At 39.6% G+C, this 27,554-nt stretch overlaps 1 protein-coding gene and 1 pseudogene across 7 annotated transcripts in view; one reads left to right on the forward strand and one right to left on the reverse strand.

Annotated features, from left to right (window-relative positions):
* Positions 1-538: 538 nt before the first annotated feature.
* The window catches only part of MME (membrane metalloendopeptidase), a 96,846-nt gene continuing 69,830 nt past the window's right edge, over positions 539-27,554 (forward strand). For 2 of the 7 annotated variants that reach the window (XM_037736463.1, XM_017522911.2), the window contains exons 1-3: positions 5,123-5,233; positions 5,433-5,602; positions 6,340-6,375. In XM_037736463.1, the coding sequence (XP_037592391.1) occupies positions 5,443-5,602; positions 6,340-6,375 (196 nt within the window). In that variant the 5' untranslated portion in view covers positions 5,123-5,233; positions 5,433-5,442. The other 5 variants (XM_017522908.2, XM_017522907.2, XM_017522910.2 and 2 more) reach the window with 5 other exon arrangements.
* On the reverse strand, positions 15,632-15,960 carry LOC119470256 (annotated as a pseudogene).

The raw sequence follows: 27,554 nt of genomic DNA on the forward strand, positions 1-27,554 counted from the left end.
GCGTTACAGTTGATTTCAGTAGGTAGAGCAGGCACACTTCAGTTTATTTCTCTCTTTCTCACTCCCCACCCTCAACCTCCCAGGTACAAACGTTATAAGATTCTCTGGAGTCAGGAGGTGGGAGCGGAGTGTTTCAGTACAGACCTTCACATCAGAGTGCTACGACCAAGAAAATGAAAGGAAAGGAGGGAAGAGGGTTGAAGAAAGCAGGAGCAAGGAAGGAAAGAAGGAAAAGGGAAAAGAGAGAGAGAGTAAGAAAAAAGAAAATGAGGTGGGGAGGGAGAGAGGAAATTTAAATGAAGAAGGAAGGATGCTTGGATTCCGGGAAGAAAGGGAGCAAGAAAGAGTGAAAGTAGAGGCACGCATTACAGTCTCCGGTCCGCAGGGGAGAGATGGAGCCCTCCTCAGCACAGAGAATCCCAGTGTATTGTTTTCTTGAAAGCCCCGAAGCTAAGCAATTCCAAGAATGTGTAGCAAAGCCCTTTTGGGAATGGTGAGGTGGGGTGTGGGGAGGATAGGACAGTCTCATTGCCACCGCCCGCCCCCCGTCGCCCCGGCCCCCTCACGCGAAGTGACTGGATTTGGGAGACCTAGCGGAAGCCTTCAGGTCACCCAGGGAACTGCTCCTCTCGCTGGTCCTGCAGCGGCGAGGCGGGCGGGGTGGTGAGAGCGCCGAGACGCGCGGGACGCGGAGATGAGCAAGTGGCGAAGCTGGACCGAGCGCCGGCTGGAGCGGCCGCCCAACTCCTGGTGCGGGATCTGCTGAGAGGTCACGGTGAGTCTCTGCGGGTGCGGGTCGGAGGGATGCCCGGGCGGAGGCGGGTCCAGAACCTCCCCCAAGTCCGGCCTCAGCCTGGAGCCCGCACCGCTCCGGGCGCGTGGGGCTGATGCACCGACCGAGCAGCGCTCGGCTGGGCTCCCCAGCCGCCCACCCACCCGCCGCGGCCACCCGGCCCCGCGCGCTCATTGGTCGGGATGTGTCGGCTCCGCAGCCTCCAACTTCTCCCGAATCCCTCTGGTGAGTCCCGGGAGAGCGAGCTGAGGGACAAGGGTCCAAAGGGCGCGAGCGCCCAGGGCGCTGGGAGCCCGTGGGACGGGCACGGGGAGGGCAGCGCCGGCCAAGTGGAGCGGCCGCCGCGAGGTGCGCGGAGCAGGGTCCGCCGCTGAGGTCTGGCGCCAGCCGAGCGCCCTAGACCCTGCGGCCGCGGGCGAAGGAGGCGTGCCCTGGGAAAGAGCGGCTGCTGGGACCTGAGGAGTGAAGGGAGGGAGAGGGGCCGGGGGGTGACCCGAGGAGTGCTCTGGGAGTCAGGTCAGATTGGCTCTTAAGGTTCATTTCCATAGTTCCCTGCGGCCTCTGCCTCGGGGAGTTTTGTTTTGTTACCGAGATCCGCGCTACCACATTGCACCGGGGCTGATTTGGGGGCTGGGAATTTGCCGTTCTGCTGTACAGACACTGATTTTTTTTTTTCTTTTTAAAAAGCAAGGTTTGTTTTCATTTTGGTTTATGTAGGATTTTCTCATTTGTAACTCACTTTTCTATTTTTACTTTTCTTAACTGGAAGATCTTTTCATTATCCCACCTCTTCATCTTGCTTTAAACCTGATTTCCTATTATATAATTTATGCTTAAATCTCACAAGGGTTGGTCGGTGCGGGTGGAGGTGTTCTTTTGCAGATGAAAGTTTAAGACTTCCTACTTAGTACTGTTTGAAAATAAGGGTAATTACAAACAAATATCCTTCTTTAGCCTCTTGATCAAGTCGATTCCTTCCCCATATGTGATTCAAATGGCAATTTTGTTAAACTGAAAACTAGTACCTGATTTGCAGCGTCAGCATTTGGAACCTGCTCATCGGCAAATCGACTGTATGAAGGGGGATAGCTTCATTCCCTGGCATTTTTGTGGGTTCCAGCACTTTCAAATATTGCCTGGTAGTTTCTTGGACTTAAAGCTGTGTCTTCGGTTGTAGAGCAGCACTATCCAGGGGAGTAATGTGGTTTGCACTTTGTAACCAGAACTTGGTATTTCAGGCCGGGAAACACCTAATTAATGTCTGGGAAACAAGAAGATTATTGATTCTGAGTACTTCTGTCCTCAGCTTCTACAGACACAGTCTAAATATGGAAACAGTTTCTCCGTCTTCTCGTGCCTCAGTTTCCATAATGCAAACTGTAATTGCAAAGCGCAGCTTCAGGGACCTACAGTCATAAGTTAATGTTGTAATGTGCTGTGAAGATGAAAATTGCTTAGCTAAGACTAAGTCTGTAAGTCTGTAAGTAGACTTCCTTTTTAACACATCAGTTATCCAGGTTTCCTGCTTTGACTATCTGATATAGTTATGCGTATGCTCAACTGGTGTAAGAATTGCTGCTTTACATTGCTTTGAAATTCAGCTTATACTTAAACAAAATAGTAATTTAATCTGTTTATAATGTTGTCAAGCTGAAGTTCGCAGGGTTCTTGTTATCTTAGACCTTCTAATTCTCTATTCTCTTCTGTGGCAGTGTCCACTTTTCCTTTTAAACTTTTTAACACATCTTCAGTTGAGTCGAAATATTTTAAGAATACAGGTATGTTTTTGCATACTCTGCTTTATACGGGACTACCAGTATCAACTTTTTTTTAAAATTATTATTCTTTTGTTTACTTGTCCCCCTTACTTCCCTCTTAAATGGGACTGGGTGTGGTTAAGTTGTATATTCAGGTATCTGAGGGTTAGTGATATGTTCCACAGTGAGATTCCAGATACTGTCCCCTGATTTCTTAAAGAAAAATAGTGAACCTTCCAGAATTAACTGGAAATGAATGACAAAGTTAATTTGGAGATTAAACTTGCATCTTTTCTGCTTTTGTTCAATGCTTTTGAAAAAATGCTACTTAGGAGCAAAAGACTTCCTTGAAGATTTACAGAGTATTTACAAGAGGGGGAGATGGAGGAAGACTTTGCAGGTGATTCAAAGATTATATTGTTTTGATGCAGCTCATGTCACTGTCTTCATTTCTCTGGAACTGATTCTGCAGACTTAGGTGCTGAACCATTAAGAGCCCAGCTGTTTCAGTACCCCCGTCTCAAGGGCAGAAAGGAGAAGTCAAGGGAAGATAAACTCACAAGAGAGAAGGAAATGCCTACTCACTAGCTTTACTACGCCACAAGGCATGGAGTTGCCACAAAGCACCTGTAATTTAACCCTGAGGCTGCTTGGTTCACCTCTTCACTTTACTTTACAGAGACACTGACTGCCATTTCTAAGGAAAAACTTAAAGAAAAGGCATTTTCTACCAATAAACATTTCTCTACATTGTCTTCTGAAATATTATTAAAGCAGGGGGGAAGAATATTCAGGAAAGGGAAATACTTGAGCAAATGTGTTTAACATTCAGGTGTTCTTTAGGACAATCAAGAAACATGGGGAGACTGAGAGAATTATTATCGTTTACCTCTCTGTAAGGTGTCCAGAGTATTATTTAATTTGTTCCCATCTTTTCTTTGCCCAACCAATACACTGTTAAAATAGGACTACAATCAATGCAATTCCGTATCATAACCCCAGGGGTGGCGAGACTAAGCCAGCATGGCTTACATAACCATTAAGTAAGACATTTTAACATTCAGGTACATTACATTCCATTTTTATTGAGCAGACACCGCTTTCATTGTCTAATAAAATATTTTTATTTGATAGTCTGTCCTTGCTTCTAGCCTCATGTAATCAAGCAGACAGCATATTTGAGACTTTGTATCCAGAACTTTAAGGTCTAATTGTGGTTCACTTATTAATAATTCACTGGGAAGATTAATTTCCTAGTTTTCTGCTGGGTCTCCCAGAACACACTTCAAATGTAAAATGTTTCTTCTTTCTCCTATGCCTCAGTTTCCATAAAACACACCCTTAGGGAATTGTGTGTATTCAATAAAGATCTTTAACTATAAGAGCATTTCTGAGCCGTAACTTCATCTAAGAACCAAATTCTAAGAGTAGTTTGTATTGAGCTATAAACAGCTAATCTGTTAGTTTAAGATGTTCTTTTATATAGTCATGCAGAATAATGGAAATTCTGTGCTCTAATCCTTGGGGACTGACTGATAAAATATCACTAGGCCCCTGATGAAATTTAATATTTAGGCTTATATCTCCTCAATTTTCCCCCTAAATTTCTACAATAAGATCTAAGTTAGCTTTTACTGCATGATGATACAGCTTTATTTTGAACAGTGACCAAATGTGTTATTTGCAAAGAATATTGACTTGTTATGTAGCCTTGAGCATGTTGCCTGACTTCTCTCTGCCCCAGTTTCCTAATTATTCTATTCTGTGTCAGTTTCCACTTTTAGGCTACAACTTTTTAACACATCTCTAGTTGAGATGAAAGATTTTTAAGAATCCAGGTACGTTGCTTGACGCAGTGGCTCATGCCTGTAATCCCAGCTCTTTAGGAGGCCTAAGTGGGCATATCGCGAGGTCAGGAGATAGAGACGATCCTGGCCAACACCCTGTCACTCCTAAAAATACAAAAAATAGCCAGGCGTGGTAGTGCCTGTAGTCCCAGCTACTTGGGAGGCTGAGGCAGGAGGATCACTTGAACCTGGGAGGCGGAGGCTGCAGTGAGCCAAGATCATGCCACTGTACTCCAGCCTGGGTGACAGGGCTACACTCCATCTCAAAAAAAAAAAAAAAAAAAAGAATACAGGTATGTTTTGCACACCCTGCTTTATACAGGACGACAAGTATCAACTTGGTAATTTTTTGCATTCTTTTGTTTACTTGTCCCCCTTACTCCCCTCTTAAATGGGATTGGGTGTGGTTAAGTTGGATATTCAGGATGTGTGACCATTTTCAGCATGTTATCTAACCAGTTAATAGATACCTATATCAGTAATTTTGAACTGTAAAAATAAAAGTTTTTTTTATGACTAAAATAAACTACCTCATGTTTTCATTCCTTTTGCTGTTTATGTATATTAGTATTTCAAATTATTACTTAGTCAAAACCTCAAGATATTAGTCATTGATTTTTGAGCTCATAAAAAAAGCCACTGGAGCAAGATATAAAATTAACCTTTGTTGTTAGTCCAGAGTTCAAAAGGGTGAGTTTAAAACTTTCTTAATGATGGTAGAGCAATTATTTGCTTATAAACTGCTGAAGCAATCCTACTTGAGTATTCAACCAAGTCTCGCTGTCTAATTTTGCTGAGATTTCCAGTGATATACTGAAAAAAAACAAACCCAAAAGGTTGTGACTGAGACCTGTCAAATTCATTTGGCTCTATATTCTTCGCTTTCAGCAACACAATTTTGACTTCTCAACAGCAAAAATGTATTTCTAATTTAAAATAACTGAACCTTTTACTTTTATCCAGCCATATTAGGCATTTGAACATTTTCGTTTTTATCTATGTATTTTTAATTATCAGTATTTTAATTTTTTGCAGATTTTAGGTGATGGGCAGATCAGAAAGTCAGATGGATATAACTGATATCAACACTCCAAAGCCAAAGAAGAAACAGCGATGGACCCCACTAGAGATCAGCCTCTCGGTCCTTGTCCTGCTCCTCACCATCATAGCTGTGACAATGATCGCGCTCTATGCAACCTACGATGGTAAGTTACTCCCACACCTGTGCATCCATAAATGCAAAAGAAAAGGAAATCTTCCTCCATGCTTTTACCATCTATCTAATAAATGTGTTAAGGATAGAGGCATTTAAAGACTGACAAAGAGATTCATTTATAGAATGTAACATCAGTATGTCAAACCAATTAACTCTGAAGTACAATACCTTTTATGTTGAGCTAAGTTATTAGTTGCAAGTATATTTAGTGCACTCATGCTTACTTATGAGGAATCTGATGTATAGTTTTTATTTGATTAAAATATACACAATTTTGTGGCCAGCTTTAGTAATAGTCATTAGTCAATTTTTGTTGTGTTGTTGGAATTCTAAAGATCTTCTCAGGAATTTAACAAATTTAATTCGAGTCTTGGAAGTTTTTCACAATAAGGATTTAAAAAGATTGGTTGTTTAATGGCAAAAAAAAAAAAAATGATTACCAAACAAAAACAATTGATTATTTCAATTTAATATGCCTAGGACTTAGTTGGTAGAGAAGATATAATAACACGTTTTTCTTCATAATCAAAGTTTTAAATTTAGATTTTACCTACTTTATTTTCTTATATTTTCTCTAACCACTGACAATGACATACAATGCTCAGTTTTTAGTTCTTGTTTTAAGGAACTGCTTATTTAATTGGCAGTTTTTGAAAGAACAAAAGATAAGTAGAAAATTAAAAATATGTGTTGCCAATATTTATGCATATTTCCTCCTTTTCCTAGATGGTATTTGCAAGTCATCAGACTGCATAAAATCAGGTAAGAAATGGTTTTTACATGTAATACTTATGCAGCTGATATATAACATTTAAAATTAAGTGCTAATCTTCATTTGCTTTGTTTATACTTTTATTCATTTTATTTATGGGTCTGGCTCTTTTATTTATGTGTCTGGCTCTATAATCAAGGAAAATAAAAATGTATTTAAGTAATAGATTAATTAACTTGTCTACTCTGAAAAATATATCACTGTTTTCAGCCCTGGGCTGTATGGCAGGGCAATAGAAAACTGTATCTCTATTTGTATGGAGCTTGCCATGTAGTTGGAGAAAGAAAATGAACACATATGAAATGGTAAGCATCGTATATTGTGTTAAATTTCTCAATGCACATCACTAGGTGAGTGAGAAGAAGGGAGTGAGATGTAGGTCTGGGTGGAGAAATTAACATTTGGGGAGAACCTTGAAGTGGGGCTAGAATTGAGATGTGGAGGTACAGAAGAAGGAATTCCAAAAACAACAGAAATAAACTATGTTATTGAGAAGTAGTAAAAATGTATGCTTGTTGGAAGAGTGCATTATGGAGAACTTTGAAACTCCATGTTTATCCTTGATATTGTAATACAGGAGAAACAGATATTTTGAACAGGGGAGTGATCAGGCCAAAGGTGAAAGGTGATTCTGGGAATGTGAAGTTGGATGGATTGAGTGAAAAGGAGGACAGGCAGGCGGGGGGGGGGCTGCTGCTGTACTCTAGGTGTTAGCAAAAAAGGTTGGCCTGTGGTGAGATAAGAGGGCTATTGTGATAATGGAAGGGAGAATTGGGTGACTCAATAAAACTGACTTGCTAAATAAAATGAATGTGTCGAGAATGATGCCAAGTTTTAAAACCCAAGGGACTAAGAAGAATGGTGGCAGCCCACACAGAAATAGAGAGGTTATGAGGTGGATGTAGATGTGTTTGGTCTAAGCCGTGGGTAACAGCCACATGAGGATAGACAGCAGGGAGATAGAGATGAGGTTTAAAAAGCTGGAATTTGGATTTGGGATCTGTCAGTTTAGGAGTGATAGCGGAAGCCTTGGGAGTATTTGAGTTCTCAAAAGAAGAGAAGAAGTTTAAGGGCTGAACTTAAGACATAAGTGATTAGAAGAGAAAAAATATAAGAACGGAAAACAGGAAAGTGTATGGAGCTATAGAAATCCTATCAATTAGAGTGTGTTGAAAATGGGAGTATTTGTTCTTTCCTCAAGAAGAAGAAAGGTGGTAGCTAAGGGCAGCAACCTGGGATATGAACACAATGCTTATGCCCTTTAACAAGAGATTCTAAAGCTCCTTTCTAACGTCTATGTGTCTTACAAGAAATAAACTGTCCCAAATAATTTTAAGCATTTTCTGCTGGATAGTCTCTTTTTTTTTTTTTTTTTTTTGTTTTCCAGGGGTGACTGTTACCTCTGTTTCTTTTTTTGTTTTGGCAAGGTCTTGCTCTCTCATCCAGGTTGGAGTGTAGTTGTGTGATCACAGCTCACTGTAGCCTTGATCTCCTCGGCTCAAGGCATCCTCCCGCCTGAGACTCCTGTGTAGCTGGGACTATAGGCATCTGCCACCACTTCTGGCTAGGTTTTTAACAATTTTTTTGTAGAGGAGGGGTGTCACTATGTTGCCCAGGCTTGGTCTTGAACTGCTGAGATCAAGCGATCCTCCAACTTGTCTTCCCTAAGTGCTGAGATTACAGGAATGAGCCACTGCACCCAGGCTTGGATATTCTTTATATGGATTTTTGTTATTCACCGAACTTTGCAAAAGAATGATGGGAAAATGTCTGACAATTCTAGGTTGTAGTCTAATATTCTGTATCTGTGCCCTTTGCTTTTTTTGTATTGCTTTTTGATGGTTTTTTTTGTTTTGTTTTGGTTTGGTGTTTTTTTGCTCTGGGTCACAAGTGCAATGGCCAGACATCTTGAGATGTGATGTGGGGAGCTTGAGGGAGACTTGATTTAGATGTTAGCCATTTGCTGCTCAACATAAGATGTACTTTCTCCTTCAAAGTTTGTCTCAAAAACAAAGCTTCTTTATTCCCCAGGGAAATGGCTGCACAGGTTGGTACCTTGGCTGGAAGATGTCCATGGTCATGTGCAAAAGTCAGCATATGCTCGAGTTTTAAAAGTTAACGTTTACTTCCTCCCCAAGTCCTCCTATGCTTTCTCTCCCTACCAGCTACCCTATTAAATGCTCAGGCTGTCCTGCTTTGAGAAACTTCCACTTACATATTGACTACTAAGGGTTAATTCCTCTGTCTCTAATGCACTTGACATGTCTCTTCAGTATGTTAATCTATAGATTCTCTCTTCTGTCACTATTTTTTCCTTTTTGTCTTCTTTTCCTTGAATTTTACTTCCAAAGAAACTGGATTTTTTGACTAGGTAGGTGTATTTTTATAAACGACAAGTGATTTTGCCTCTGAGATCTAGGCAGGTTTCTCCTCCCAAGGAGCAATGTGACATTCAGAATCTGGAATCTTAAATGTGACTTAATGTTTAGAGATACGGTTTTTAAATAATGTTTGGCAAGTCTCAACTCTTTAAAATGTATTTAACCTGTATCCTTTAATTGTAGCTTAGGAATCAAACCAAATGTAAAACACCTTGCATAACTGTATCTTGGCAGAGGAATGTATACAATAGAAATAACTTCTGTGGTAAACAAGGTTGCTGTATAGCTGTGTATTTTTCTTCATTCTGTTGGTTCACAAGCCATTAGAATGCTTGTTCACATTGGTAGTTACTATTCTTCCTAGGAGAGTAAATAAGATGACACACACCCTCATGTATACACTCTTCATACACACAGACACACACACACACACACACACACACACGCACACACAGTCTTTTGCTGGTTAGGAGATCTTTTCTGCCACAGAAAATACAACTATTTCTTTTAGAAGTTGTTGCAAACTAGGAAAACCCTAGAGGAAATCTTGGACAAAAGCAAATATTAAAGTAAAATGACAAGAGTAGAGCAGGTGGAAAGAAAAGGAAATATGAAGGCCGAGCACGGTGGCTCACACCTGTAAACCTAGCACTTTGGGAGGCAGAGGTGGGTGGCTCACTTGAGGTCAGGAGTTGGAGACCAGCCTGGCCAGCATAGTGAAACCTCATCTCTACTAAAAATACAAAAATTAGCTGGATTTGGTGGCGCACATCTAGAATCCCAGTTGCTAGGGAGGCTGAGGCAGGAGAATTTCTTGAGTCTGGGAGGCGGAGATTGCCATGGGCTGGGATCATGCCACTGCGCTCCACCCTGGGCAACAGACCAAGAACTCATCTAAAAAATAAAATAAAATAAAAAAGAAAGAAAAGAAAGAAACGAAAGAAAAATATGAATAGAAAGATGTTGAAAAAATATAAAATATCTTATCAGAAAGTCTATAGGGCACTTTAAGAGACTGGGTGGGTTCAAACCTGAGCTCAGAAATTCTTGAGAATGGGAAAAGTAAGTATTGATACTCATGGTGCTTCCATTAAGTGAAAGATGGCCCCAACTCGAACCTTTCTCCCAGTGGAAGGGAATGTCACAGCAAATGTAATTTTCTCTTTGATCCTTTGAAGTCAAGGAATAGAAGTCAAGCTATACAAAGACCGAAGTAAAATGTTGCAGAAGGCTGTTTCAAATCTGTTTGGTATTACATATTTTAAATCTGAGCATCTAGGATTTAAATATTTATGATGTACATAAAATGATGTTTATGTATACTTTAAATTAACTTGCCCATATGTGTAATGTGTCAGTATGAAATATTACACCAGACCTAAAATAAAACAAATACCACTTAAGAAATAACAACTTAAGGAAGGGATCAAAATGCTACAAAGTATTATTCAGCACTTATTTGCCCTATAAGATTGTCAAAAACTTAGAGTTATAGAGCTTGTAAGTGATTTTGCAGACTTTTCTATGTAAGTCTATATCCTGAAACTGACTTCCATTGCATTGTAACCTTCCTAACTTAGATTTCAAGGAATCTTATGCTTTAAATCCAGGTTTCTTGACTCAATCACTATTGATATTTTTGTGCTGTATAATTTTTTGTTGTGGGTGCTATTCTGTGTATTATAGGATATTTAGCAGCATCCCTGGCCTCTACCAACTAGATGTCCAGTCCTCCCCTAGTTATGACAACTAGCAGTCCTCTCCTAGTTATGACAACCAAAAAATGTCTCTAGCCATTACCAAATGTCCCCTGGGGGCAGCAAAGTCACTTGTGACTGGGTACAACTGGTTTAAATGGTCTCAAGATGTTATCAGTGGTTCCTTCTTAATGGTAAGCAGAATAATGGCCTTTCAAAGATATTCACATCCAATTCCCAGAGCCTCTGAACATGTTACCTTACATGGCAACATGCCTGTAATTCCAGCACTTTAGGAGGCTCTGGTGGGCGGATCGCTTGAGGTCAGGAGTTCAAGACCAGCCTGTTCAATATGGTGAAATTTGTCTACAAAAAAATACAAAAATTAGCCAGCGTGGTGGCACGCACCTATAATCCAAGTTACTCAGGAGGCTGAGGCAGGAGAATTGCTTGAACCTGGGAGGCAGAGGTTGCAGTGAGCCAAGATGGCCCCACTGCACTCCAGCCTGGGTGACAGAGCAAGACTCTATCTCAAAAAAAAAAAAAAAAGACAGAGAATTGAGGGTCTGCAGAAGCATATGTTAGAAGTTAGAAGTGTGGTCCTAAATTATCCAGATGCCAGAAAGGCCAAGTTAAGACATAATCAATAGAGTTTACAAGAGAGAGTGGACAACCTGTATAGTCATGCAGGTTGGACACTGCACATTTGTGGATGGCAGCCCTGAGAGACAGGCTTGTGGAACATTAAGACCTGGATGAAACACCTCTCCGAACTATCCACTCCTTTTATTTTAATTCTGCACATACCAAGAAAATTTTTTATGATTATTTAATTATTAATGCAAAGAGAGGCGATGTTCTGTTACTTGAGAGATATTTTCAGCATGGTGAGATAATGCACAGCAGTCCCCCTCCTGTCCTCTGAGGATTCCCCCAAGACCCCAGTGGATGCCTGATACTGGACTGAACCAGTACTGAACCCTATATGTGCTGTATTTTTTCCTATATATACATACCTACCATAAAATTTAATTTATAAATTAGACACAGTAAGAGAGTAATAACAATAGCTAATAAGAAAATAGAACAATTATAACAATATTCCAGCATTGCTACTCTTGTGCTTTGGGACCATCATTAAGTAAAATAAGGGCTACTTGTCATCCTGAATCAGTGGATATGATGATAATGGAGAAGGCTCCTCAGTGACTTTCATCATGCTACTCAGAATGGTGCATGACTTAAGACATTTGAGTTGTCTGTTTCTGGAATTTTCTATTTAATATATTGGACTGTAGTTGATCATGGGTACCTGAAACCATGGAAAGTGAAACCACAGCTAAGGAGGAGACTACTGTACGCACATGCTGATTTAATTGTCAGTTTTGTGTGCCTTGAGCTATGACCCTTGAACTGAAACGAAGCTTGCAAATGTCTGCAAGGGCTCGATCATGGTGATACCCTTGGTGACGTATCTTGGCAACAGCTGACCTTTGCCTGGCTACAACAAGGCATCTCTGCCTTATTGTGAACCATGGTCTCTACCTTCTTGTCTGTATCACCTTGAAACCTCCATGAAGAAAAATAGCACAATTAGGTAAATACAGGAAGGACTGATGGCTAACTTATAGGGGCTGCTGGCCCTGTAGCAGCCTTTCAGTGTAGGAAATGAGGCTATTTTGTTATGTAATTAAGTTTGGAAAAAATCCTTCATGGAATGAGAACACAGCAGATATCTTAGTGGGAAGACCATAGAAGTACACCTTTGTTAATTTGACTGTGGCATGTGGCAATTTGCTTTGGGTGGCATCCCTGGCACAATCTCATGAAAATTGTGTAGGGATATTACCTTACATTTCTCTAGTCAAAATTAGCATGTATCAATCAAATCCTTTCCAAGAAAAGGAATCAATTATGTGATAAATATACAAATATATAACGTGTTTTTTTACCCTCCAGGGAAATTTTAAGCAAGTAGTACACCATCATTTTTTAATGAATGGTCAAGAAATTGAAAACATAAAAAGTTGAATTAAGCAGTTAAAGAGAAAGAAAATTAGCCTGGTAAGCTAAGTAGTACTCCAAAAGTTTATTTTACAGCTACAGAAATTATCTACATGTAGAGGGGGTGGATACAAACTTACTTAGGTTGGAGTGAGGATCCTGGTTTGATATTTAACATTTTAGAATAAGAGATGTAGAAAGATTCCTCTTTAGTTGAAGGATCCCATTTTGTCCTACTCATAAGCAAATCCACGAGGTAGCAAGGTGCTTTCTGGTAAGCCTTTGATATGATATGAGGCTCAAGTTGATAAAATAGATAGATTACTTGAAGGAAATTGAAAAATACAGAATTTAAAAAACCATAAGGAGAACGTTGCACAAGCTTTTCAATCCTGTAAATTTCCATTCTTTAAGGCCATTTAGAAAAGGGGATTTTGTCAGGGGCTGGTGGTGGCTTATTTTGATCCTATTTCTGAACTGACTGAAAACTAGCATACATTATTTTTGTTCAAAACATCCTAGAAGGGCCACATATTAGTCAGGCCTTCTCCAGAGAACAGAACCAATGGTATACGCATATAAAGTCTCAGTTACCAAAGAACCAAGGACCTGGAGTTCTGATGTCTGAGAATAGGAGAAGGGGGATGCCCCAGTTCCAGAAGAAGGAGAGAATTTCCCCTCCCTCTGCCTTTTGTTTTATCTGGGTCCTCAATTTAGATGATGCTCAGCCACAATGCTGAGTGTGGATCTTCTCTACCTAGTCCACTGATTCAAATGCCACTCTTTTCCATAAACACCCTCATGGAAACACCCAGAAATAATGCTTTAGAAATAATGCTTTATCAGCTATCTGGGTATCTCTTAACCTGGTCAAGCTGACACCTAAAATTAATCACTGTAGGCTACAATGAAAAGGATAGTCTCAACTGTGAGTGAGGATGTGGAGAAACTGAACCATCAAACATTAATGGTGGGAATGTAAATTTTAGTACATCTGGATCAAAATGTTAGAAACATTTTGGAAAACAGACAGTTTTTGCAAAATGTTAAATATATACCTTCCCTACAACCCAGCAATTCTACTCCTAGGTATTACTTAAAAGTAACGAAAACACGTATCCTCGCAAGAACTTTTTTGTGATTGTTCATTACAGTGTTATATATAAAAGCCGAAACATGGAAACATCCCAAATGTGTATCAACAGGTGAATCAACAAAATGTCATATAGCTATGAACTACAACCACACAGCAATAAAAAGGAGCAGACTACTATTATGTGCAACAGTGTAGATGAATGTCAAAAATATTATGCTAAGTGAAATGAGCCAGACACACACAAAAAAACTGCATATTGTAAAATTCAATTTATATGAAACTTCTAGAAGAGGCAAAACAATAGGGGCAGAAGAGAGAATATTGATTGCCTGAGGCTGGAGACGAAGCAGGGATTGGCTGCAAATGGGCATAAGGGAACTTCTTGGGATAATAGAAGTGTTCTAAAATTGGACTGTGACAGATTCTCAGCCTTTTGGCTAAAGATCAAGTGTAAATTGGATTGCGGTGATGGTTGTACAACTGTATAAGTTTGCCAAATATTATTGGGTGAATTTTATGGTGTTCAAATTGATAACCCAAAGATGTTAAAAAAAAAAAAAGAAAAAGAAAAAGAAAAATCACCCGCATCCTTTCCTCCATCTTTCCAATGTCTATTTTTACATAATTATCTTATGCTTTGATCTTAGGCTTGCTATTGTATGTTGAGTCTATTGAGTTCCATTTTTGCAATTTAAATGATTATTTGTAGTTTTCACCATCTATGAAATCTTCCCTAAATAAACACAAGCTTTTTAGTTTGAGTGAGCCTCTATTATTTAATTGTATTAGCATTATATTGATGAAAAGTCTCTGGAAATAGTAAATCAACTGGGAAGTTAAAATTATTTCAGGATTAGGTGTTGGAAGCCCTGTTTTTGACTCCCTGGGGTCTCACTTGCAGAGGAAGTGAAAGACATATGTGCCCAGGTGTACCAGCCGTCTGGATCAAAGCCAGACTCCTTGGTCTACCATAGAGCAGTTAGCAGTTCCTGCTTCTGGAAAAATGTGTTGGTTTTTTACACGAGTGCTGTGAGATGTTTCCCTTTTCACCTTGACTGGTAGAAAGTCAAGAGCCAAATTTGAATTTAACTTGAAATTATAGGACCTCTTTGTGTAAACTTGCTTCATCAGCTTTATTCCTGTTCCTCTTTTCTTTCTCATACAATGTATATTGCTTTATTTTATGTAGCCCTCTAAGGCCACTTTGAATTCTTTTAGGAAGAATGTAGATTAATAATTAGATGAATAAAATATAAATTCCAGCAAGAAATTCGTGCAGGAGAAGGGGTGTTAAATTATAAAGTTTGTTTCAAAGAGATGCAAGTGTTATGGGTAACAGAGACACAATTTTTGGAAGCTTACTGCTTCTTTTTCCACTAAGCCAACTTTTAGCATGGGAGATCTAGGATGTAAGTTTTGGCCACATCCTGTGTTATTAGTATGTGTTCCTAATTAAGTCAGTTCAGCTTTCTGCATTTCATTTTCCTTATCTACAAAATTGGAATTAAAAGTGCCTCGTTTTACAGAGAAACAGCAAAGACTAATGACAGCCTATTTCATGTTACGCATCCTTCAGGAAGATGCACCGTAGGTATAATGTACAGCTCTGATTCATTTAACATCTTATTTCATGAAAATCACAAATGCACTATTTGTTTGTTTATTTTTGTGATGGAGTCTAGCCCTGTCACCCAGCCTGGAGTGCAATGGCACAATCTTGGCTCACTGCAACCTCCGTCTCCCTCCCAGGTTCAAGTTATTCTCCTGCCTCAGCCTCCTAGTAGCTGGGATTACAGGTGCGTGTCACCCTTCCCAGCTAATTTTTTGTATCTTTAGTAGAGACTGGGTTTCACTGTGTTGGCCAGGCTGGTCTCAAACTCCTGACCTTGTGATCCGCCCACCTCAGCCTCCCAAGGTGCTGGGATTACAGGCGTGAGCCAACACAACCGGCCTTCAAATGCAGTATTTAACATTTTTTTTTCTTTTTTGAGAATCAAATAAAAATCAAATCAAAAGGCAAACTACATATATGTATATATATACGTGTGTGTGTGTATATATATATATGATCCAAAATGTGTTTATTGAGGTGGTTTCCCACTCATCTTGATTCAAAGTGCTTTTAGTGCTGCTTCCTCCTGAAAGAACATCCTTCTGTAAGTTTGCTTTTCCTCTTGTAGGCTGGCAGAGGACAGTGGAGCAGCCAACGCACAAAACTATCATTTGTGCATGGCTAAAGACCGTGGCGATTTTATAGCATCCTGGGCATTTCACACCCAGGAAATAGGAATTGGGGCCCTACACCAGGCGTTTCTTCTTGTGTTTCCTCTTCTCCTCTTCTGGAGAGGGATGAAGGAGAGCAAACATTATATTTTTAAAGAGGAAGTTATAGCCAGAGAGAGAGAAAAAAAGAAAGAGAAAGAGACAGAATGTAGTATATTTTAGATATTCTCAAATAAAAATGTATCATCCTTTATTAACATTTTCTTTGATTGCTGTGCTCTTAGCATGGAGGTGACAGTTCAGGCTTTGAATCAATTAGAATGAGCAAAATCAGAAATGAACACTTGAATCTGTGTTTCCTGTGAAGAAAAACCAACAGGTACACCTTAATTTACCAACGTAGTTACTCTGTGCTCACCCTTGCAGACCTTTGCCATTATCCCTTTTCTCACCACTGATTAATCCCTAAAAGTAAATAAGTTAGAGGCCTGCATCAGGAGAATGACTAGATCCTTGGTATTCAATGTGTGGTCTATGGACCAACAACAGCAGCAGCAGCAACAGCTGAGAACATGCAAAAATGCAGTCTTGGGCCCCACCTCAGACCTACTGAATCGGCAGCTACACTTTCAGTAGCCCTTTCAGGAAATCTGTCTGCACAGTAAGGTTGAAAAGCACTAAATAATAGTGATTTTCAAATATGGCTGCTTATTACAATGGTTTGGGAAGCTTTTGAAATACACCTATGCTACTAAACTTTCTATTCTTCCTGGGCACACAGAATTTCCATTTCTTCAGTAGAGTAGTTTCTGTTATGTGTTAGGAGGAAAAGTAACTTAAGTAGATGAATAGATGTTAAGCACTATAGGAATTGCCTGGACATTTGCATTTTTAAGGGAAGGTACATATTGACCAACTGATTGCTTTAACAAGTTCAATTTCAGACTGTGTGCCCAGTGAAGACTTTAAGTTAGAGAGGAGAGACAGCCTGATTTTCTGCTAATCATGGAGAAGCTGAACCTGGAATGTCTTCCTAAATTTCCCCAGCGTAATGCAGGCATAATGTTTCTGTAGAGACTTTAGAACAACTTTTTCCCTCATCCATTCATTCATTTATTCATGTATCTATTCATTAGTTAACTAATTTTATCTTTTAAATTTTATTTTTTACTTTTTTAGAGGCAGGGTCTCCCTATGTTGCCCAGGCTGCCCTCAAGCTCCTGGGCTCAAGCAATCCACACACCTCAACCTCCCAAGCAGCTGGGACTACAGGCACATCCCTCCATAGCTGGCATTCATTTTTTTTTTCTTCACAAAAGCATTAATCAAGCACCTTCTAAATACTGAACATTAGACATTGGAAATATGAACTAGAATACCTCCTACCCTTGGGAAAATGATAACCTGGTCAGTGTGAGAGACATAAACAAAATGGTTTGATAAGTGCTATGATAGTGACAAGAAGATTGTGTGTGCTACAGATGCTCTGAGAGAGGAGCAGCTAAACCATAGTGGGTCTGGGAGTGGGCAGCCAAAGTGATGGCAATGAGGCCAGGAAGCCAGTCCCACCTCACCTGCTAAGTTCTGAAGAGTAATTGGATTGCCCAACCAATGGGAGCGGGAAGAGCATAGGCATAGGCTGTATGCAAGATGGAGGTGAGAGCTCATTGAGTTTAGGACCTGGAAGTGGTTCATGATGGTTGGGGTGTAGAGGCTAGCAAGATGTGATGCTGGAGAAGTAACCAGGGCCCAGGTCACAAAGGGTCTTAAATGCCATGAGAAACGGGTTGCAATATCTCCTGAAGTCTACAGAAAATGAACAAAATTAAAATGCCACAGGGAGCATCTAAGGGATTTTAAACAGTGTGTGGCATTGTCGAGATTGGCTGCTGTCTAACTCAGGCCTGGTAAAGTGGAGGCAAAGATTCACCCAAACGAGGGAATAATATTTCAGTGCTCCTTGTATGTGAGAGAGCTTGGCGAGATTGGGAAACTGAAAGAATTTCCGTAAGGCTGTCATAGAGGGTGTGTATGAAGATAGGAGAGTGGAGGCAAGAAGGAGAATTGTTCATTGCTGGCAAAATAAATAAGCAGGAGTTGGATTTTGTAGTCTTTGTTAAAGTGAATGCAGTTCCTTCTAGTAGCAGTGAGAAGTCACAGAAGGAAGGGTTTTAAAGGATGCATGACTTTGTCAGAATTGTTGAGAAAGATCACTGACTAGAACTAAAGAATGGCTGCGGGCAGGAAATTGGGCTACTGCACTTATCTGGATGAATGTTGTTTTTGCCTGGATTTGAATAACAACAGTTTTTGTTGTTGTTGCTGTTGTTAGTTTATTTGGAGACAGAGTCTCACTCTGTCTCCCAGGCTGGAGTTCAGTGGCACAATCATGGTTCACTACAGCCTCGACTTCCCCAGATTCAAGCAATCCTCCCACTTCAGCCTTCTGAGTAGCTGGGGCTACAGGCATGTGCCACTATACTCCATTAAGTTTTGTAACTTTCTTTAGAGATAGGGTTTCCTCATGTTGCCCAGGCTGAGAAATGGATAGATTTGTGAATTATTTACTGGGAAGTAGAATTCATAAGACATAATGTTTCTGTAAATATGTGAGGTTGTGAAAAAATAGGCGAGGTTGTGAAAAAGAAGTGAGGGAAAGGTAACTCAAGTTTCTGGCTTGGTAAATTGGGTGGTAAGCTTGGCCGTTCACCAAGCTAAGGAACACTGAAGCACAGCTTATTGGGTAATAGGCTGGGACCAATGCAGTGAAGAGTTCACTTTGAGACAGTTTAAATTTGAGATACTGGTACATATTTGATTTGGTAGACTTCAGGGAAGATGGCGTTGGAAATAAAGACTCAAGGGTCATCAGCATGTGGATGATATGGTTGAGATTTCCTAGGGAAATGGAGAAGGGAATCCAGAACGGCATCACATAAAGCAACATTTAAAAATGAAAAGAGGAAGAAACTCCAAAAGAAACCGAGAAGTAGTATTCAGAGAGATAGAAGGAAAATCAGCAAAGTATAAAATCACCAAAGCAAATGGAAGAGCAGATGTCAAAAATTAGAGCATGATCGTTGGAATTAAACACAGCTGAGAGATTGACTAGGATAAATGTTGAAGGCAGAGAGGAAGACATTGAAGATTCAGGTGGAAGACTGGAAAATTGATGAAGCTTGTCCATGGAAGTAAAAGAGGATATGTATCCAAGGAAAAGAATGTAGGATTATTCTGAGATAGAGAATGGCTGCCTTCTCCTTTTATTTAATACCAGGGTGAAAGAAGCAAAGATGGCCAAAAGGCAAATATGTTTGGAGGCTGGAAAGGACGGGGGGTTGAATGGGTCATCATCCAGTTGGCCTCTATGAAGTAACAAGCAAAAATCTCCCCCTGGGAGTGAGCTGGTATAGAAAGTAAATAAGGAGAGTATGAAGACTAGAAAGGGTCCATGTGAGGAGTGGGCCATGCACACGGAATTGATGGCTCTGTTGAAGTGGAGGGCTGTAACTTGAAATGGCATTAAACCAGGCAGTTGTGGGGTTTCTCCAGCATCATCAGTAATAGCTTCAACAGATATTGTTGGGCACTGTTTTAGATGCTAAGGTTACCCAGCACCTAAACACAGAGTGAGCAACACAAAGTCCCTGCTCACAGGAGCTTACAATAGTAAAGGAGACAGTAAGTAAGCAAACAAACACACATATAAAAAACATTATTAGATGTCTTAGCCTAGAGTTGGAAGGGAAAAGGAAGGCAGCTGAATCAATTCAGGGTAGGCTCATTCACAGGGGCAAGGGAATGAAATACTTTGGTGAGATGATGGTTTCAGGGATGGCACAGGATGTACGCTGGATAGAGGATATAAATGAAAGGTAAGGTAAAAATAGAGTGGCCATAGGGTGAGAGTTGTCAGTAAAGTCGAAGAGCAGGTGTAGAGGGAATAAAGAAATGAAACAAAAAATTCTAAGGATCAGCAGATTTTTATTGGAAAGGGGGTTACTCGAGATGAATATTTCAGAGGTACAGCTGTTCTGTGTTGTGAGAACATTAAGATCTGAGAATATTAAGATGTCATTGTGAAAATGTATTCACCAATGTGAAGTGAAGGTGAAAGTCAGGAGAGTTCAGATGGTTAAGAAACTCTTAAGCTAGAGTATACCAGAGGTTGTCCACAGGGTCTCTGATATTACATAGCAAGATGGTAGAACTTATCCATGGATGGGCAGACTGCAAAAGGTGCCAGAGTCTTTTTTTTTTTTTTTTCGAGATGGAGTTTCACTCTTGTTGCCCAGGCTACGGTGCAATGGCACAATCTCAGCTCACCGCAACCTCCGCCTCCCGGGTTCAAGCGATTTTCCTGCCTCAGCCTCCTGGGTAGCTGGGATTACAGGCATGTGCCACCGCGCCCAGCTAATTTTTTGTATTTTTAGTAGAGACAGGGTTTCTCCATGTTGATCAGGCTGGTCCCAAACGCCTCACTTCAGGTGATCTGCATACCTCGGCCTCTCAAAGTGCTGGGATTACAGGCGTGAGCCACCGTGTCATATCAGAGTCTTAAAGAAGTGGAGATTAATGCTTTTGGAGTAAGTAGAAGACAGAGATAAAGTAGGTGAGGCTGGGATGGTCGAGTGACAGAAGCTTAAATAAGCTGAGTGGAGAGTATAGATTTGGCTATTGCAGAGTGATAACAGAAAACAAGTTTGGCTTTTCCATGTTGGGGCAAAGTGGAGGGATATGCCACCTGATGAGATTAGTTCATATGGATTAGGATTTTCAGTACATGGGTTGTCACATGTAATTATCACACAAAACGGTAAGCAGCAACTAATAAGAAGAGGTGCTGGAGGGCCACCTGTCTGGCATACGGTGTGGGATTCCATTTGATAGAATTATTAATGAATTCATTTCTATTCATTTTTATCTTTCTGCTATCCTAGATAAAAACTCAAAATGAATCAATGAGTTTTTATCTTAAAATGTTTTGTTTAAACAGTTCTCAGAGGTATAATCTTCCTTTAATCTTCCATTTCTTCAATCCAGAGGAGTCCAACTGTAGTGCCTTAACTGTGAAGCTAATGAAATGGCGGTTGGTCCACCTCATAGACTAGACTAGGTGATTTCGAAGTTAAATTGAAGCCACTGAGCAAGTATCCAGTAGCCAGCAGTGAATTTGTTTCTCTGTGTTTGATGCTTAAGCAAAAACAAACAAGCCAAGTATAAAAAGATGAATATGTCCCAGGCCATACCTTCTAAGGCTTTTTTTTTTTGGTAATCAAGGCTTTTCTGAACTTCAAGGAAATTCTTATTTAAAGAACTCCCAAATCATTAAAGACTTCTAACAAGATATGCTTGAAGATTTGGTAATTACTTAAAATACTTCCAGAAAAGAAAGCTTTTGTTACATTCTTTGGCTTAATTTTACAGAATAATGAAATTAGCTGAATGAATGTTAGGATATGTCTGATACTTCTGCCAGTTTGACACTAAATGAATTATTTTCAAAACACATGTATATAGTAATTAATGATATTACTAACTTAGAAGCCAAGAAGCAAAATAGTAATAATTGTGTTTGTGACAGAGAAATAAATTTTAATCATGTTTGAGTGAATCAGATATACAAATAATATTATGATAAAATATACACACAGTCATTAACTATAAATTACTCAAAGCACTGTACATAATACTCTAGCAAGGATCTGACAATATGTTGAGAAGAAATGATTCAAGTGAAACCTTGAAAGTCACCTTAAAGAAACTCGCATCATGCAACTATGAATCTTTTAACAGCTCCTGTAAAAGAGTAGAGCTGAATGCTGTGGCACACACGTGTAGTCTTAGCTACTCAGGAGACTGAGGCAGCAGGATCACCTGAGCCCAGGAGTTGGAGATTAGTCTGGACAACGTTGCAAGACCCCATGTCCCACAAATAAATCAATAAGTTCATAGCAAGAGGTGCTATGAAATTTTGTGATGTAGTTTGGATATTTGTCCTCGCCCAAATCTCATGTTGAATTAATCCTCAGTGTTGGAGGTGGGGCCTGGTGGGAGGTATTTGGATCATGGAGGCAGATCTCTAATGACTTGGTGCTGTTTTTGCAATAGAGAATAAGTTTTCATGAGATCTGGTTGCTTATAGGCGTGTGGCACCTTCCCATCCACTCTCTCGCTTCGTTTCTCACCATGTGAGATACCTGCTCCTCCTTTACCTTCTGTCATAAGTAAACGTTCCCTAAGGCCTCCTGAAAAGCAGATGCTGGTGTTATGCTTCCTGTAAAACCTGCAGAGCCAAGACCCAATGTAACCTCTTTCCTTTATAAATTGCTCAGTCTCAGGTATTTCTTTATAGCATTGCAAGAACAGCCTAATACACTTTGTATAGTGCATATCAACTATGGTAACAAAATGAAAACAAAGAAATGGGAAGCTCTGGGAAGTTGACAGATTGGTTGAGCTCCATATGGGACTCCAAGGGTCAGTCCCATTCCAGGGCCAGGTACTCACTGGGGCCAAGGTCAGTAGCTCAAATGTCCCACATCCAGTCAGCCCCCCACTCCTGGTGATCTGTCTCTGACACCAGCTCTAGTAAATAGGTTTCTTTCTTCTCCCTTGGGGATCTCACTCCTGGCTCATTCTCCACTCCTGAAAAATTCATTTCTTTTTTTTTTTTCTGTCTTCTGGGACTGAAATCTAGCTTAGCTCCTAACCTCATGACCTTTCACCAGACAGTGGAGAACTGAAGTTTCCTGGGTCAACGCACACCATCTGCTGGTTATAGCTCCCTCTTCATGCTGCCTGTGGGTGCCCTCCCTGCGTGGCTTCTTTCTGTTGCTTGTAGCTGGATACGTCTTCTGTTGATGGTCCTTTATAGTCTGACTAAACCAGGATTCAGTCTCACTGGTCTCGTCTAACCACTTCTACCAGAGCCCAGTTTATGTGAATGATGAATGCTTTATATCAAAAAAGAAGGTTTCTTCATTTACTGAGGAAGGAACAGCTTCACTGATTTTGTATGCCAACACAGACAGCCAAGGAGCCTGCTTGCCCTTCACCTATCAGCCGTCACACCTATTCATTTTCAAAACCTAGGAGGGGAGAATTGTTTTTTTGTTTTGTTTATTTAGCAAAAGAAAATCTAATTATATGAAGTTCAAAAAATTGTAGATCCTGCCTATCTGACTTTAAAATGAGCATTGAAAGTAATTTTTTATTCAGGGATAGTAACAAGAAAAAGAAGCTAGTATCAGAATATTTTAAGATTCTGATAAAGTGCATGTGTGGGTTTTAGTTTACAAATAGCAGATGGTGATGATTTACTACAAGAAGATGTAATTAATTGAGAATGAAGGATACTTTTGGAGTGTCCATTATGGGCTAGTCATTGTGCTAGAGGTAGGAATTAGAATTCTTTCCCTGGGTGGAGGTATACTTAAAATTATTGCTTTTGTATTCTATGGATTACCTTGAAATATACTTTGAGTCATTTCTCAAAAATTGTGCATACCATACTGATCTGATAACTCATTGCATTGTTGATCTGAGGCTCTATCCCCCCACTTAATCATATGGTCATACATATTTGCAGTTCAGAAGAGCCCTGTCTGGATTCATGGAAAGAACTTGCTCACACTTGGGCTTGAGAAAGCATAAGTAAACTTGGCAGGACATGTGTTAACAAAATGATTTAGAGCTTTGCAACCAGCCATAACCATAAAGACAGCTTGGAATAAAAGTAAAGCTGTTCCCATGAGGGCTTCTAGGGCAAGGCTACTGTTTCTTACAACCTCAGCAAGAGTGAGGTCTCTTTCCCATAATCATATCCCCCCTGTTCACTGGGCAGGATGACAAAGACCAGTCAACAACAGGCAGGGTTCCTGGCATGTCGAAACCTTGAGACCCACCTCTTCCTCCTTTATCCCTTCTTCAGAGGGTGGCCTACCTGTCCACACCTGCAGAGAGTCACTCTGCATACCAGGCTTCTTTTGGTTGCTTCTTTTGTCAAAAAATGTCACCTACTTTCTCCGTCTGGGATACAGCTCAGAACCTGACTCAAATATTTGTTGAATGGCCAAAGGAATGAATGAATTGCTCCTCTCTCCTCTACCTTTGACTGGTAGCTCCTCCTTCATTCCCAGAGCATCCTATACACTTTACCTATAACCCGTATCTCACTTGGTATTACTTGCTCAATGTCTGGGTTTTGTCCACTAAAATATAAGTTTTTACTGTTTCTATCTTATTCATTATTCTATTTCTAGCACCCAGCAATGTGTAAGTTATCAATAAATATTGATTGAATAAATATACTCTCAGGATCCTTATTTTGAAGTCACAAAGCTATCGATGCCTATGCAAGGTGATTTATAAGCACACCTGATACACAAATATATTGCAGCAGCAAAGAAACGTTTTCAGTCTAGCTAGGTCCTGCTTATGCAAGTTCAGACTTCTCAGTTCAGTATTTCTCTATCAAGCCTCCTAGGTTTAGCCCCTTTCTGTCTGATCCATCTTCTTTGCTAGCAATAAAGTCAATTACTCTCTTCTCAGTTGTCTAATTCACCCTGCTAATTCTACCCTCCTAAGCTAGAACTAGGTTAATGAGGAAACAGTTTTGGGATGTGTTTCTCTTTCCCACTATTTTCCTGTTTAAGGGAAAATTTCAACTAATTTTCTACTTGGGTAAGCATTTCCAGCTCTCTAAAGGCAAAGTCTCTATCAGAATGGTTTTTCTTTTCCAACTCCAGTTTGTTCTGAATTCCTCCCTTCTCAATAATTCATTTCTTCTCTCCTTTAACCCTCTGTGCTCTCCTTCTCTTGAACACCATTGTTCAGCTAAATGTTGCTGTTCTTCAACAACCACCATCCTGTAAGACTCCTCTATCTCTGCTTACTTCATTCCTAACACATCAATTCAAATTCCTAGCCAGCTCACACATACATGCATAAACTCATTTATGGAAGGACATTACAAGTGACTCCTTACCTCAGCTGAATAAAGTATGAGCTTTAGTTGTCAACTGAACACTGAGTAAGTTTGAGAATTGAAAATAAGATCTGAGCATTGCAAAACAATCTTTCCTATCTAGATATAGTTACAATGTAGGAGCTCACGTGCCTTAGAAAATAAACGGTCTTGTTTAAGATGAAACCCTGCAAGTTCTGTGAGAGCAGAGATTACGTCTGTTTATCACACCATGGTATGCTCAGTTCCTAACAGAGTTGGATATATAGAGGCCCTCAATATTTGTTGAAATTAAATGAAAAGTTTCACTCTTTTCATGCTTCACAAGAAGAAAATTCTTTGGAGAAAGCAAACAATTAACATAATCTTCTGAATCTTCTATGATAGAAAATAGCTATTCACTCAGTAAAAATATAAACATATGGAGCCAAACACTGCATTGTGCCAATCAAATGTTTGGTTTATTAATAGTTACTAAATTTATTAGTGCTCTCTAGAGAAGAGCCTTTTTAGAACTTGACATCATTTTAGGCAGCATTCAGGAAGCACTGTTGGCTCAGTTTGTCCTCTCGCTGTTGTCTTTTTGTACCACTCGCTAACCAAAATTGATGCAAAGGCAGGCTGCTTTGAGTTACTCTCAGTAATTACATATTATAGAAGTTGGCTGGTTATTCTCGACCAACAATATGATCCAAAATAACACAATGTTTAAACAGGAGGAACATGGGTGTGGATCCTCGTTGCTCCCTCTTCAGAGTTGTCTGCCAGGGTCCAGGGAACTTGAGATCTATCTGAAGAGTGTTACCAAGGGAACAATGTAGCCTTTTCATGACCTTCTATAGCTTTAGTTTAAAAAAGGAACATTATCATCATTTGCTAACATTATAATCAACAGCAGATCTGATAATTCATTTTAAGTGATATACTGTATTTAAATTACAGTATAATCCCTAATAGCTTTTTGCCAGCAGAGTCTTTCAGGATTCAAAATGCAAATTGCACCTGAAGAAGAAACATTATTTTTAGACTTATGGCACTTTAACTTAACTGTAACCCAGAGTACTTTTTTGTATTATTACTAACAGAATATGTTTCTGTTGTGAATTCTGGAGGAATCCCTACTGGAAAATAATTGCCAGCCCTCCCTTGGCTCTGAGCCATTCATTGAAATGGGCTATGAGATAAGACTGAAGAATTCACCAATTTAGGGAGTGCCAACTAAAGATTATTATTGTGAATCCATTAGCCATGAGATTTCTGTTATTATCTCAACAAGTTCTAAAATCCAGGGCCAAATGAGGTGAGAAAATTTATATAACTATATACATGTTATAGAGCAATTAAAATTTTAATTGGGTGTCAAGAAAAACAGTAGTTGCTCTATAACTTAATTTGCGTTCTCTCTCCCTCTCTGTAGACTTTCTGAAAAATTTTTAATGTTATTTAGAGTTAAGGGAGAACGATACTGTGGAAAAAGCATCAGCTTAAAATTAGACCTAGGATCAGATTTAGATAAACTCTAAATGTATATTGGTGACCTTGAGTTTGTAACCACCTCATACCTAGATTTCCTTAAAATAGGAGTAATATGTCCTACTTTATAAAGCACTTCTAAGGAAGAAAAATGATTAAAACCCAAGGCAGTTTCACATAGTATAAGAGCCCAGATGCTGGCCATTGGGCTACTTGAATTAAAACCACAGCAATATCCTTTGCCAACTATGTGAACTTGGGCACAAATTACTTACCCTCAATTTCCGTACTTGTAAAATGGGGGAAAAATATAGTTACCATATAGGGTAAAAAGAAAACAAATATTAAAGAAAGCATTTTAAAAATTGCTAGCATGAAGTAGGCACTTGGTGTTTGATGTATGCCAAGTGTTGGCTTCTATTGTTATTATTATTACATTTAAGCATCTTTGGCTAAACCCAAATGAAAATCCTATAATTTACATTGTATATTTAAATATGATAGTGAATTTATCTGATAGCAAATGGATCCAGGTTGGTTATTCATATGCTTGTGCCTATGTGTGTATACGCATATTTGTGTTGTATGTATAAGACCTATGCATTTAATGTAAATTAGTCACATGTATATATGACAGATTGTTATAAACTAATTACTCCTCAAACTAGAACAGCAAAAATAGGTCTCCTTACTTAAGAGTGCAGCCGTACAGAGGAAATTCACTACGCTTGGAAACTTCCTTCACATCTACTTATATAAGTCTGAACAGGATGGTTTCTTGGTACTCACCAATTAGACAAGTATAAGTCGTGACCTTGGCTTTCTTGGAACATAACCACTGGTTGACAGGGAGTGTTTGAGTTAAATGATAAACTAGCAGTCCAGATTACACTCAGCATCTGGTATCCCCTACTCTCCATCTTCTTCAACCAAGGCATCACAAAAGCAATTTGGGGGCAGGGATTTTCATTTAGAAATGGAAGAGTAGATTGTGGAAGTATCCTGAGTATTGGTAATGAAAGCCATTTGGTTTTTATTAGCATTAGAGTCTATGTGCTTGCTAGTTTTCAGTCATTTTCTCTTCAAGAATGGTCCCCCTGATTCCAGTTTTCACATTGCTGCCTTTTGAATTGAATCCTTTGTGACCCGTTGTGATTACATTGCATTTTCCTTGTGTTCTTTTAAAAAGTTCTGACTTTGTCTGAATTTTGATTGGGGGGATGGTGGGAGGAGGGCGGCAGCAGGGGAATGGGGTCAGCTGTACTTGAAGAATGTTGTCAAAAGAGATTTTTAAATTATCAAAAATAGGCTAAAAGTAATATCAAGT

This window comes from Cebus imitator, unplaced genomic scaffold (assembly GCF_001604975.1).
Source record: "Cebus imitator isolate Cc_AM_T3 unplaced genomic scaffold, Cebus_imitator-1.0 Scaffold25, whole genome shotgun sequence".
Taxonomy (NCBI): Eukaryota; Metazoa; Chordata; class Mammalia; order Primates; family Cebidae; genus Cebus; species Cebus imitator.